General features: G+C 44.3%; 1 protein-coding gene and 1 long non-coding RNA gene across 2 annotated transcripts in view; one reads left to right on the forward strand and one right to left on the reverse strand.

Moving 5' to 3' along the window:
• Nucleotides 1-779: 779 nt before the first annotated feature.
• The window catches only part of LOC135392414 (uncharacterized), a 43,667-nt gene continuing 29,210 nt past the window's right edge, over nucleotides 780-15,236 (forward strand). The window contains exons 1-2 of the mRNA XM_064623128.1: nucleotides 780-794; nucleotides 2,415-2,537. Coding sequence (XP_064479198.1) covers nucleotides 780-794; nucleotides 2,415-2,537 — 138 coding nt within the window. The remainder of the gene's footprint in view (nucleotides 795-2,414; nucleotides 2,538-15,236) is intronic.
• Nucleotides 4,490-8,786, reverse strand: LOC135391511 (uncharacterized). The gene is made up of 3 exons (XR_010422015.1): nucleotides 8,396-8,786; nucleotides 4,822-8,336; nucleotides 4,490-4,764 (listed from the first exon to the last, which is right to left on the reverse strand). It is a non-coding gene; the product is annotated as an uncharacterized LOC135391511 (long non-coding RNA).

Genomic DNA, 15,236 nt, shown 5'->3' on the forward strand with positions numbered 1-15,236 from the left:
TCTTATGGAATGTTCGCTCTACTGCCCGCAAATGCGGATATTGTGTGATGAGCTTGCCCGTATCAGCAAGAGGCCGCTCACATTAGCTGCACTCATTGACCCCTATGAAGATCCTGTGCTACATCGTCGGGTTCACCTGGTCATGGACTTCCTGTCGTCCACTGGATTGCTCCAGACGCTTTAGTTCCTTTTTGTGTTTTCATCCTTCCTTCATAATCTTCACATAATGTTCCACGTGCAATGGGGTAGGGTACCGCACCACCGCGGTGAAACACCCCACTTCATCGTCATCATTTATTGTTGTTGTTCCCCCATCCCCATTTTTTTTCTTGATCACATCACCATCACCTATGTTCTACATGACTTTTTACCTCCAATGCATCAGGTACCTCAGTGAACGTACTGTGAGGAACTTTCTCACACAACGTCATATACGACGTCATCACATGCCTAGTACACGAGCATTACCTTTATTTTACTGCAGTTTATAGATATTTTTTGCCGCTTCACCTAGCCTAATTACTGGGTGACAATGTCCTTGTATCGGTTGCAAGTGTGTTGCAACTTCTTAACCGATATCGGCTATCTAATACATTTGTTGGTTTAAAAAGGTCCTCACTTACGAGGGGTGTTCAAGTCAAACCGGGACTTTCTGTCTCCTGAGTGTACAAATGGGTTGCGCTACTTCTTTTTCGTAATTTTCACAAGCGACAGGCCTCCGCGTTCACCACGTGGTGGTCCAAACTTTGTGTAAAAACAGAAGACACGTGCTGGACAAGATGGCCGACAACGAGGTGAGCGCGCACATCGAACAGAGAATTGTCATGAAGTTTCTCGTGAATGAAGGCGTAAAGTCATCTGAAATTCACAGACGTCTTCAGGTTCAGTATGGCCACGATACACTTAGCCGCAGCAAAGCGTTTGAGTTGTGCAAACGGTTCCGAGACGGCCGTACATCAGTGCAGGACGATCCCTGCCGGGGCGGCTCCGAGCCCAGTGTCAAAGTTCCTGAGAACATCAAATGTGTGGAGCGCCTGATCCTCAATGACCGACGGATAACATGTCTCGAACTGGCTCGAACGACTGACTTTCTATGGGAACGTTGAACACTATCATTCATGAACACCTCCAGTTTCGGAAAGTTAGTGCCCGTTGGGTCGCGCGGCAGCTCTCCGTGTTTGACCGGCAGAGAAGACTGGAAATCTCACAAGAGCTAAGGTACTGTTTCGACACTGAAGGACAGCCGTTCCTTGATCGGATCATCACGTGCGATGAAACGTGGGTGCACCATTTCACTCCTGAGTCTAAACGCGCCTCAAAACAGTGGAAGCATCAGGGCTCGCAGGCTCCCAAGAAGTTCCGAAGCACCCCGTCTGCGGGCAAGGTCATGGCCACGGTTTTCTGGGACAAGGCTGGCGTTGTCAATGTTGATTTTCTGCCCAGTGGTACCACCATCAATAGTGCATATTACTGCCAGGTTCACAGAGATGTGCATAAGGTGCTGAAGCAAAAGCGGCCGGGCCTCATCACCAAAGGAGTCCTCCTCCTACAGGACAATGCACGCCCACATACCGCGCACGACACGACACGCACCTTACAGGTACTTGACTGGGAATTGCTGCCACATCCCCCTTACAGTCCAGACCTCGCCCCCAGGGATTTCCATCTCTTCGGGCCACTGAAGGCGTTCCTTGGGGGCCGCCACTTCAGCTACGACGACGAGGTCAAGAATGCGGTCCGATCATGGCTGCTACGCGCCGGTAAGGATTTCTACGCTGCTGGCATCCAAGCCCTCGTGAAACGCTGGGACAAGTGCATTAGTGCAGCTGGAGGTTACGTTGAAAAATAAAACTAATTTCTGGCCTGTAAGTTCATTTTACTTTTGCGGAAATTGAAAGGTCAGGGTTTGACTTGAACACCCCTCGTATTTTGGTAACAGCTTCTGGCTTACGAATATCTTTTTCAACGTGTCGTGATGTGATGTGATAGAGGAAGAAAAAAAAAACGTGTCGCTCTTAATCTGAGTACCTATAAGACTACGGTTGGTAAACCGAAAATGATGCATCACGTCATACCTCTCAGGAGACGTTCGGCCGCGGACATTCGCCTGAGTAAATACGCAAAAACTGTCTGTTACATGTTATTCAAGAGAGGCATTGGGCACACGTAAACCTCGTAGGCCCTTGTCAGAATTTCTGAAATTTGTGAGTGAACTTTTAAGTTGAAATACGCTGTGATAAACTGACAGCTCAGTGAAAATATTGCGGATGGTTGCTTTGTTGTTGGATGAACTAAAAGCTGTGCCGGAATTGTCGTATCTCTGTTCATTGTAAGACTTGGCTTTTTAGACTTGGACTTGCCACGGAGAATGTTTATGTTGCTCATTATGACGAACCACATTTCTTTTCCTGCAGGTGGTTGTCACGGGACTGTCGAACTTAACAGTACGCGACGTGGCCAGCAACAACGCTAACATGAGGACGAGCGTTCTCATGCACTTGCCCAAGGTGCAGATAAGCTGCACTTACAAAGTAAAGGTAAGGCATGCCACCCCGTCTTCTGATAAGTTGTTTATTCAAACATCGGCGTAAATAAATCCGGGTCAAATCCTATTCAGTGTGCTCCTAGTATGCAGACATGTTGGTGATCAGAAAGGAATAGGACGACGAAACGTAATCCGAATGGACGCGTTCATTTCAGCTCCGTAGAACACTGATAACCTTTTGCGCTATTAGAGAGTTTTAGTAGATCATACGCTATCGCGTTTGCGTACGTAAGGGATAGTGTTGATTGTTATGCGCACGTCAATAACAGAAAGAGAGCTTCGCGCAGTGCGGAGAAACTCCAACGCTATATCTTTTACGCACTCAAAGATGATAGTGCACCATCTACTAAAACTCTCTATTTTCTCACAACACGCAATATATAGGGTCTTCTTTTCTTCGATACTGATTTTTCATAAAAAAACTCTATAAGCGCTATAGACATCCTGTTTTCATTTGCATTTCTATCATCTCTGGGCCGGCAGACGTTCTTGGCCATCTGTTGCTCAACCGTCGAATGACTAATTACCTAAAAATCGTTAGTTAACTTTTTTATTATAAAAGGTACGAAGTCGTCCCAATGAGAACATCTGTTCCTTTCGGTAACCTGATATCGTAGCCGTTTTTCAGAACAAAAATCCGTTCCGTAGATCGTCCACAAAAAAAAAAGAAAAAAGTCGTGAAGGAACACCATTTTTTTCTTCTTTATTTTGTTCATTGCGCATCTTCGGAGACCCGTCTTTCCTTCACCCCCAATTTGAGAGGGTGAAAGAGCGCACTGTCGCCTGTTGCGTCCTGGAAAAAGATTAAAAGAAAATAGAAAATGCAACCCAAGATAAGGGTAATTCCGATAGCGTCACCCGATACGTGTGTTTTTTGTTTTGTTTCCGCAAGTTAAAGGAGGTAAGAACTCCGATCTGCATGTATTTAGTTATGGGTTTAAAAGATGTAATATTGTTATTCTACGCTTTGTAATTCTATTTACCAATTTATTGTTCAATTCTTCTCCTTCATAACTTGTGCAGCGTTGATACAAAAACGCACTCTGTTTCGTATTCGGGTGAGTAGACGCACCGCTCTCCAGATACCTCCATCCATCGTTACGTCATCTGAAGAATTGTAGCACCCACTGTAGCATCAGACGCCAACGCGGAGGTACACGTAACGTTCTGCTTTACCACTTCACTACATGGCACGCTCCTAGCCAGTAGATCAGATTCGAGCCCCATAACGACATCCTTTTTCTAATCCAGTTCTAGGAATTTCTAATCCACCACCCATTTCTAATCCAGGTGAAGTCAGGTCTAATCCAGGCTCCACCACTTCATGGTGATCCATCCAATTTCTATGTGAATGGCTACCCTTCATTGCCGCATTTGCTCACTCGCTCATAGACACCAAAATTATCTATTCTATTAAATTCTAAGTTGGCGCATAGGCTTCCAAGTTGCTCTTTTTTCTAATCAATTTCTAGGAATTTCTAATCCACCACCCAATTCTAATCCAGGTCAAGCCACTTCTAAGTCCTCTGGTTGGTTGGTCACAGCTCCACCCCTTCATCCATCTAATTTCTATGTGATTGGCTACCATTAATTGCCACAACATCTGCTCACTCGCTCGTAGACACCAAAATGATCTATTCTATTCAATTCTAAGTCGGCTCATAGGCTTCCAAATCGCTCACCTGTCTATTGGTCCGGGGGTGGTCACTTCCATCCATTTCTAAAACCTAGTGATTGGCTTGTTGGCTTCCTGTCATACATGCTCGATAGACTCATTTGTCATTTCCACTCTCTAGTTACTTGGTCACACGCTTTCAACTGCATATTGCTTCATAATTCCAGCTGCAACGTAGACAACCGCTCGTGGGTCAATCCCATTCATTTCTAGGCCAGCTCACAATTCCCTCCAAATTGCTTATTGGTCCCGGGCGGCATTCTTTTTTAGCCTGCGTCGACTCTCAGCAATGGTTGGCACACAAAAACATGGTAAATAGTTTTCAATGTTTATTGAGTACATCATGGCAGTCTCCGAGATATTGTAGTTCTCCCTGGGGACACATCCATGCACGCTGTATATCTCCACTAACATCCATAGTGTTCTTCACATAGGTACTATATGGATCACCCAGGCACTCATCCCTCTCTGTCCATGACCCAGAGGCAAACCGCAGGAGAGAACAGCATGTGACAGAAGCATTAATTCTCTTCCTGCACATCTTCTGAAGCAAAAAAGAACATTATGAGCTTCACTAGTTATATCACCCACTTAAACTTACCATATTCGTAGCTTCCATAAGGATAGGAGTCGATGTCATTGCACAGGTATCTCTTGTCGTCGTATGCCATCAGACTTCTTTTGACATTTCTGATGGTGTACATACACTGCTTCTTTCCAACGATTGATACTTGTTCATTCGATACGCTCATGTGATTGAACAAGGTATTGCAGTACGTCTCATGGAGGAGGTGCTTGCGTACAATATTCTTTTTGACCCCTTTAGCTCTTGCAATTTGCCTTCCTCCAGCTAATTTGATGGAGTACATTTTAGCTTTCAAACAGACTACTTCCTCAATAGGTACACTTCCAGTTTCGCTTTTGAATGCTCCAAGCCTTCCACGATTCTTTTCACTGTACAGTGGACGATCCCGATCGAAGGAAGACAAATCTAGGTGGTCGTCGGCAATCGCTCGTAACTGATCTTCGTAGCCCTTGCAGAACAGGCCGAGGATCAGAGCATCCGTGTCAAAGTAACAGGTAATCACCGGACAAGTGAGCTTACTCAGCAAGGTTTCATAGTAGAATGAGTACATGGTTAATTTACTCAGTTCCAAAATCGTAAACCCAATCTGGGGCGCACTTTTCTTTTGCGCATGTCGTACATGACACAATCCGGGGACAAAATTTCCATCCTCACGCATTCCGCCCGACTCCCGAGGCGACTCGCCGTCTCCTCATCGAAGGCTACTCGAATATCACGCATGTTAAATTTATTTAGAAGTGTTCTCCCAAAGACTGCATTATTTGAGAGTTTGTAGAAGTTTTTTTCGAATGTCGTGCCCGAGGCAACACGTCTGGCAACATTGTCCTCGATGTAGGGACGCAGGAATGGCGCCTGGCGAAATTTTAGAATTCTGTGAAGTTTTGTCACCCTCATGCCTAATCTACAATAGAGTGTGAGCAGCGCGTAATGAACGACGTACTCGACTTTGTCCTTGCACGTAAGCAACAGCTTTTTGCTGTTAGCAGGCTGATACATTAATTCTTCGAGAAGCCCTCGCTGGAATGGCGAGAGCCATTCCTTTGGGACGACTGCCTTCTCAGGAGCCAGGGGAAAGTACCGTGTCAGTGCGTGGATAGATTTTAGATACTCCAAGTCACATACATACACGTAGCCAACGTCTGAATCAGTGGGGTGACGCATAAAATCCATGGAGCTAAAATCCTCGACCCATTCAAAATCACCAACGGGGAGGTGCTTTATCATACTGAATCCGTAAAGATTGTTGCAATCTATGTATGATATGTACACCTCCTCTTTATCGGGATCATAGCCACTACACAGAGGGTTGTTAGCCCGCAAATGACGCCTGCTCGCCTGACAGAGCCCGCCTCTAACGCCCGATTCGATGGTTCTGTACATGTCCTCATCGATGATTAACTCCAATTTTGCCTGCGTGTAATTTAGAGCGCATTGCCACGAATAGGATGCCAGAGAAACACAATGAAGCAATTCCAACCCGCGCGCGCTGTAGCACAGACGTCGGAAGCACTGCATCACGTCCGCATGTAATAGGGCATCCGTTTTCAAGTACAGTGCATTATAATCTCTCAAACTTGAGCATCCAAAATGTAAAATACGAGCAACGCATACTGGTAGCCCTCCTCACTTATATCCTCCCCCGTGAGATCGTTTCGAAAGGAGGATTTTTCTGGCAAGGCCAATTCATCATACACTGCAAAAGAACTGACATGGCTGTACGGGAATACACCTTTACGAAGTAAAATTTCGTAGTCATTTCCAAATGCCTGCTTCAAACATTGGAATGCCTCTGCACCACCCATGGATTTGACGGTTTCCACGAGCTCCCCCAGTGACGAATTTAGATATTGCATGGTATCTCTAAACAGGAAGGTGCCAATTTCAAACGAACGAATTTTTTCCATGGAGCTGGCCACAATGAAGGGAGGTCGCTTCCACCCAAGAATGTGAAATTCCCGCAGCAGCCCAGCCAAATCGTAGGACAAATTGTGTACCATGATCGGCAATTTTTCCCTCGTCGTGCACGCGACGTTACAGGGGTTACACAATGTCGCGATATAATTTGTCTCGCCCGCACTACAATGCTTTGAATGGTCGTGATGCCGGACACGGGGTAGATCTTCGGTAAACTCCTGTTTACAGTACGCACAGTGGGTAGCAGCTCTGTGCTCAACGCATTGCTCATCATTCAGCACCATTGCGGCGGGGCAAGCGTTCAGGGCGATCATCTCATCCCGCATTTCCATCAATGCTCTCACACACTGCCTCGCAGCATCTTCCCCATGGTGCGTCCTGATGCGCATCACCTTTGAGTCGTGGGTGCGCACAAGCACAGCACAGAAGCTAGAGGTAATGTGACGTTGCATGCCAACACCACTGGGTGCGAGTACGCTCTCCATGTCCAACGCAACGACGTAGTTGTACTGCTGCATGTACTGTATTTTAGTAAATTCTACAAAATTTTCTCCCGGTTCACAAAATTCTAATAGGATTTCGTTCACGTCCGCGCAAAGGCGTCGATGTTTCGCATGCTCTTTTCCTCATTAAAAGAGCGAGTGCAACGTTCGCATACGAAACGCGTGTTCTTTCTCGTCAACAAACGCTCGAGGGCCTTAATTCCGAAAAAATGTTCATCAACCTCCAATAAGTGAATTTTCTTTTCGCTTTCCAGTTTTGGGGGTCGTGACACGTGCACTCCCTGATCGACGTACGCGTACACGTACACAGATATCCTATTTTCTCTTCGAACTCGTCCAGATCAGAGAATGAAACAGGGAAGCGGGTCGTCCACCAGTAATCTGCTGCATAATTTTCACATTTTTTCCACGAATTCCTTTCCTGTGGATGCAGGTGAGCGAGTGTGTTGTATTTAAAACATTCACCCTCCTTGCGTGTTGGTAAATGGATATTCGTTAACACGTTCCTGCGTTTAGCCAAATTTGTGGGAAGTACCCCCTCGCATCCAAACTTTTTAGTTTTCACAGCGGAAATACACATTTGAACTTTTTGGACGTCAGTGGATACAAACCCACTACCCTCGCACTGGTAATTTGGGTAATTTTCAATGCGCCCAGTGGACTCCTGAATCACATCCATCAAAGTATTTGCGATAGCTCCGTCGCTGTGGACTTCGCGAGCAAGCGCCAGAAAATGAGCTATGTGTGCGGTTACATCCCCTCGATTTTCTTTCATCATTAGAACGTCAGAACAAATGCAAAACCTAAAGGGTATTCTTTGTGCTCGCAAAATAGCAATTATATTGTGGAGGTGGTTCATTAAATATTGTCGCAAGTCCTCTACTCCCTGATCGTGAACAGATGCCAATAGCACAAACGCTTTGACGATACCTCGAAATGCGCTATCAGTTTGAAAGAAAGGCAGGAAGCAAATGTCCACATAGGGATGTGATCGCTCGACGTGAGCATGCAATGTGGCAGGTGAAATGTCTGGAGAAGATGGTGAATTCTCTTCCAATGGCTCATCATCCATGATATCATGAAGATCAAAAAAGCAGAACACGCATCTAGGCACTGAAAAAAAAAAAGAAGAAACACTAAGAAAACGTGCACCACAGACCGTGGATACTTACTTTTGAAGCGAGCTCCGCACACTCCCGCAGCGATGCGAAGACTGCTGCCTCTTTACACATCCTCCCCACTTATATAGCGGCGACCTCGCTGCATGCCCCAACATGCACGGGTGCGAGGAGTCGTCATAGCCTAAAAATAACTCGGTCTGCATGTTCAAGGTCGCAGCTTGCCCTTGGCTTCACGTAATGCTCCGTCCGCCTACACCATTGCCGCACCTGAGCGCAAAGTTCGCGCTCTCATCACATGTCATTCCGACATGCAAGTCGCTTCCATGAGCATGCACACAACCATCCCTTTTTGTTCACAGTGGCTATGGAATTTCAATAATATTACTTAAATGAAACAAATTACAGTGAAATGCAGATTCATCTCAAACAGGAATTTCTACCCTCAGCGTTAAACCCTCAGATACCAGCATTTCTGCTCGAATAGCAAAATAGCTATGACTTCAAAAATTAAAGCTAACAAACTACCATCAACTGACAAAACACCCATTTCTCCTATCAGATAATTATTGCATAATGCTACATACAGTCGCATTGTTCCTGCGTAAACAAACCACAGGACAAGGGTACACAAATTCACTTAAGCGATGAGGGAAAAGGCTTAAGACATCAGGCATAATCGCAGAGTCACCACACATCGCTACGCGGCTAGCACAAGATAACAACAAGATACTAGCGGCGGGTAAAATCGTAACACTGCTAAACAAGTCCCAACATGCGATGATGACGTCACCAACCAAGAAAAAAGCACACACGCGCGCGCACACAGCAGCTCAGGAATGCACAAGGAGAGGTGCTTTATTGGAATTTCTACTCCTGGCTCAGACACCAACATTTCTGCTCAAATACCCATAACTGCAAGATTAAGTACTGCTTACTTCATCGAGCACCCAACAAAATCAAACAAACAAACAAACAAACAAAAACAAACAAACCCACTTTCCGTGATAGAACACTATTCAGCTTTACCAAGTGATTTCCTTCTGCTTTAGCAGTGAAAGAAAAAAAGAGCCATGAAAAATTACACGTACTTTTGCTTGAATAGCTATAACTGCAAAAAAAAAAAAAGAAAAGAAGCACATGCTAATAAACGGAGAAAAAGGCACCCATTTCTGCTATCACATAATTATTGCATAATGCTACATACACAGTCGCGTTGTCCCTGTGTAAAGAAAGCACAGGACAAGGGTACACAAATCGAATTGGGAAAATCACTTCTACTCGCGCAGCATAATACGATATACGCTGATTTTTTTTTTACGGGCGAAAATTGCACTAAGAAGCCACTGCTATGCAAGTGCAACAACCCTTTTTTAAACCAACATTTCATGCAATACCACATAAATTTATCACTCGAGTCACACGAAAAGGCATACACAATGTACTTACTGGTGGTCACAGTTGCACACACACACAAAACAGACACAACGAGCGACAGTGAAAAATAAGAAATTACACGCACTTCTGCTCGAATAGCAAAGTGTGAAGCATGTCAAAACACATTTTCTACCACCAGAAAATTATTAAACAGAATAATACAATATTCGCAAAAATTAAGCTTGTGTGGCAAACACACAACCTGAGGAACACACCCATTCACATCTGCTTTCTGAATTTGTTATACAGGCGTGAGCGATTCGATAAGAATATAAAGCACGCTGCTTGGAGAAAGCATATATCACGTGCAGCGCGGTCTACTCTATTGAAAATGCGATAGACCTTATTTTTCAAAAAAAAAAAAAAAAAATCACAGTCGGCATAATATACGGCAATATCGGCAATATCACTGAAGTCAAACACATTGAACTTACTTGTCAAGTGGGGTCCCAGCTGAACAAACGCGCACGCACACTCACACATTTTTAGTGCCTCACAACGAGCAAAAAACCCGAGGTCTATTCACAGCCACATAAATTCATATTATTCCTCACGTCAATAATTATCCAGCCATCGTCAAAACGGGGAACGCGCATATGCCAATGCGAAACAATAGGCCTTCGCGCCGGATGTAATACGATATCGCCAGTCGACCGTCCCAAAGCAAAAAGAAACACAGCATCTCAGGAATGCATGTTGCCTATACATCCAAGAACAGCGTGCAGCAATTATAACACAGAATGAGATTCATTTCTTTGTACTTTTGTTTGCTTGCATATAAATATTTCACAAGGAATATTACAGAGTGTAAAAGGAGAACAGCGTTCGCTACACCCTGTAGCTCTTATCATTTTTAAACAAACCAGTTTTCATAAGCACACTACCATTCACTAAATAGGGGAGTCACTAATGATTCAAATAAGATAAAATATCATTCCATCATCATTGATTGCAAACTTCACGCAAGAATAAGCAACTGCTGCGCGTCGTATTTTTCTTATAAGAAACACCAAATCTCGCCGTGTTAAACATCAACAGCAACGATTTTTTTGTATTTTGTATTTATTTTTGTCGTTTCCAGCAGCTCAATACTTTGTGCGAGACATCAAAAATTAAAAATTTCTGATCTGCTGGTGTTAAAATGACAAAACAGTGTGCCTGCACGGGGAAACGATAACGGAGCGCGCGTCATTGCGTCAAGCGTGTCCTAACTGCGTGAACGGGCCGGGATGCGGCTCACGTGGGGGGCGCACTTTTTTTCACTTTAACAGCAGCAGATCAGCAATTTTTAATTTTTGATGACTCGCACAAACTACTGCTGGAAACGACAAAAATAAATACAAAATACAAAAAATTCGTTGCTGTTGGTGTTTAACACGGCGAGATTTGGTGTTTCTTATAAGAAAAATACGACGCGCAGCAGTTGCTTATTCTTGCGTGAAGTTTGCAATCAATGATGATGGAATGATATTTTATCTTATTTGAATCATTAGTGACTCCCCTATTTAGAGAATGGTAGTGTGCTTATGAAAACTGGTTTGTTTAAAAATGATAAGAGCTACGGGGTGTAGCGAACTCTGTTCTCCTTTTACACTCTGTAATATTCTTGTGAAATATTTATATGCAAGCAAACAAAAGTACAAAGAAATGAATCTCATTCTGTGTTATAATTGCTGCACGCTGTTCTTGGATGTATAGGCAACATGCATTCCTGAGATGCTGTGTTTCTTTTTTGCTTTGGGACGGTCGACTGGGGATATCGTATTACATCCGGCGCGAAGGCCTATTGTTTCGCATTGGCATATGCGTGTTCCCCGTTTTGACGATGGCTGGATAATTATTGACGTGAGGAATAATATGAATTTATGTGGCTGTGAATAGACCTCGGGTTTTTGCTCATTGTGAGGCACTAAAAATGTGTGAGTGTGCGTGCGGGTTTGTGCAGCTGGGACCCCACTTGACAAGTAAGTTCAATGTGTTTGACTTCAGTGATATTGCCGATATTGCCGTATATTATGCCGACTGTGACTTTTTTTTTAATAAGGTCTATCGCATTTTCAATAGAGTAGACCGCGCTGCACGTGATATATGCTTTCTCCAAGCAGCGTGCTTTATATTCTTATCGAATCGCTCACGCCTGTATAACAAATCAGAAAGCAGATGTGAATGGGTGTGTTCCTCAGGTTGTGTGTTTGCCACACAAGCTTAATTTTTGCGAATATTGTATTATTCTGTTTAATAATTTTCTGGTGGTAGAAAATGTGTTTTGACATGCTTGACACTTTGCTATTCGAGCAGAAGTGCGTGTAATTTCTTATTTTCACTGTCGCTTGTTGTGTCTGTTTTGTGTGTGTGTGCAACTGTGACCACCAGTAAGTACATTGTGTATGCCTTTTCGTGTGACTCGAGTGATAAATTTATGTGGTATTGCATGAAATGTTGGTTTAAAAAAAGGTTGTTGCACTTGCATAGCAGTGGCTTCTTATTGCAATTTTCACCCGTAAAAAAAATCTGCGTATATCGTATTATGCTGCGCGAGTAGAAGTGATTTTCCCAATTCGATTTGTGTACCCTTGTCATGTGCTTTCTTTACACAGGGACAACGCGACTGTGTATGTAGCATTATGCAATAATTATCTGATAGCAGAAATGGGTGCCTTTTTCTCCGTTTATTAGCATGTGCTTCGTTTTTTTTTTTGCAGTTATAGCTATTCAAGCAAAAGTACGTGTAATTTTTCATGGCTCTTTTTTTCTTTCACTCCTAGAGCAGAAGAAAATCACTTGGTAAAGCTGAATAGTGTTCTATCACGGAAAGTGGGTTTGTTTGTTTTTGTTTGTTTGTTTGTTTGTTTGATTTTGTTGGGTGCTCGATGAAGTAAGCAGTACTTAATCTTGCAGTTATGGGTATTTGAGCAGAAATGTTGGTGTCTGAGCCAGGAGTAGAAATTCCAATAAAGCACCTCTCCTTGTGCATTCCTGAGCTGCTGTGTGCGCGCGCGTGTGTGCTTTTTTCTTGGTTGGTGACGTCATCATGGCATGTTGGGACTTGTTTAGCAGTGTTACGATTTTACCCGCCGCTAGTATCTTGTTGTTATCTTGTGCTAGCCGCGTAGCGATGTGTGGTGACTCTGCGATTATGCCTGAGGTCTTAAGCCTTTTCCCTCATCGCTTAAGTGAATTTGTGTACCCTTGTCCTGTGGTTTGTGTACGCAGGAACAATGCGACTGTATGTAGCATTATGCAATAATTATCTGATAGGAGAAATGGGTGTTTTGTCAGTTGATTGTAGTTTGTTAGCTTTAATTTTTGAAGTCATAGCTATTTTGCTATTCGAGCAGAAATGCTGGTATCTGAGGGTTTAACGCTAAGGGTAGAAATTCCTGTCTGAGATGAATCTGCATTTCACTGTAATTTGTTTCATTTAAGTAATATTATTGAAATTCCATAGCCACTGTGAACAAAAAGGGATGGTTGTGTGCATGCTCATGCAAGCGACTTGCATGTCGGAATGACATGTGATGAGAGCGCGAACTTTGCGCTCAGGTGCGGCAATGGTGTAGGCGGACGGAGCATTACGTGAAGCCAAGGGCAAGCTGCGACCTTGAACATGCAGACCGAGTTATTTTTAGGCTATGACGACTCCTCGCACCCGTGCATGTTGGGGCATGCAGCGAGGTCGCCGCTATATAAGTGGGGAGGATGTGTAAAGAGGCAGCAGTCTTCGCATCGCTGCGGGAGTGTGCGGAGCTCGCTTCAAAAGTAAGTATCCACGCTCTGTGGTGCACGTTTTCTTAGTGTTTCTTCTTTTTTTTTCAGTGCCTAGATGCGTGTTCTGCTTTTTTGATCTTCATGATATCATGGATGATGAGCCATTGGAAGAGAATTCACCATCTTCTCCAGACATTTCACCTGCCACATTGCATGCTCACGTCGAGCGATCACATCCCTATGTGGACATTTGCTTCCTGCCTTTCTTTCAAACTGATAGCGCATTTCGAGGTATCGTCAAAGCGTTTGTGCTATTGGCATCTGTTCACGATCAGGGAGTAGAGGACTTGCGACAATATTTAATGAACCACCTCCACAATATAATTGCTATTTTGCGAGCACAAAGAATACCCTTTAGGTTTTGCATTTGTTCTGACGTTCTAATGATGAAAGAAAATCGAGGGGATGTAACCGCACACATAGCTCATTTTATGGCGCTTGCTCGCGAAGTCCACAGCGACGGAGCTATCGCAAATACATTGATGGATGTGATTCAGGAGTCCACTGGGCGCATTGAAAATTACCAGTGCGAGGGTAGTGGGTTTGTATCCACTGACGTCCAAAAAGTTCAAATGTGTATTTCCGCTGTGAAAACTAAAAAGTTTGGATGCGAGGGGTACTTCCCACAAATTTGGCTAAACCAGAACGTGTTAACGAATATCCATTTACCAGCACGCAAGGAGGGTGAATGTTTTAAATACAATACACTCGCTCTCCTGCATCCACAGGAAAGGAATTCGAGGAAAAAATGTGAAAATTATGCAGCAGATTACTGGTGGACGACCCGCTTCCCTGTTTCATTCTCTGATCTGGACGAGTTCGAAGAGAAAATAGGATATCCGTGTACGTGTACGCGTACGTCGATCAGGGAGTGCACGTGTCACGACCCCAAAACTGGAAAGCGAAAAGAAAATTCACTTATTGGAGGTTGATGAGCATTTTTTCGGAATTAAGTCCCTCGAGCATTTGTTGACGAGAAAGAACACGCGTTTCGTATGCGAACGTTGCACTCGCTCTTTTAATGAGGAAAAGAGCATGCGAAACATCGACGCCTTTGCGCGGACGTGAACGAAATCCTATTAGAATTTTGTGAACCCGGAGAAAATTTTGTAGAATTTACTAAAATACAGTACATGCAGCAGTACAACTACGTCGTTGCGTTGGACATGGAGAGCGTACTCGCACCCAGTGGTGTTGGCATGCAACGTCACATTACCTCTAGCTTCTGTGCTGTGCTTGTGCGCACCCACGACTCAAAGGTGATGCGCATCAGGACGCACCATGGGGAAGATGCTGCGAGGCAGTGTGTGAGAGCATTGATGGAAATGCGGGATGAGATGATCGCCCTGAACGCTTGCCCGCCGCAATGGTGCTGAATGATGAGCAATGCCTTGAGCACAGAGCTGCTACCCACTATGCGTACTGTAAACAGGAGTTTACCGAAGATCTACCCCGTGTCCGGCATCACGACCATTCAAAGCATTGTAGTGCGGGCGAGACAAATTATATCGCGACATTGTGTAACCCCTGTAAAGTCGCGTGCACGACGAGGGAAAAATTGCCGATCATGGTACACAATTTGTCCTACGATTTGGCTGTGCTGCTGTGGGAATTTCACATTCTTGGGTGGAAGCGACCTCCCTTCATTGTGGCCAGCTCCATGGAAAAAATTCGTTCGTTTGAAATTGGC

The sequence above is a fragment of the Ornithodoros turicata genome, chromosome 4, assembly GCF_037126465.1.
Source record: "Ornithodoros turicata isolate Travis chromosome 4, ASM3712646v1, whole genome shotgun sequence".
Taxonomy (NCBI): Eukaryota; Metazoa; Arthropoda; class Arachnida; order Ixodida; family Argasidae; genus Ornithodoros; species Ornithodoros turicata.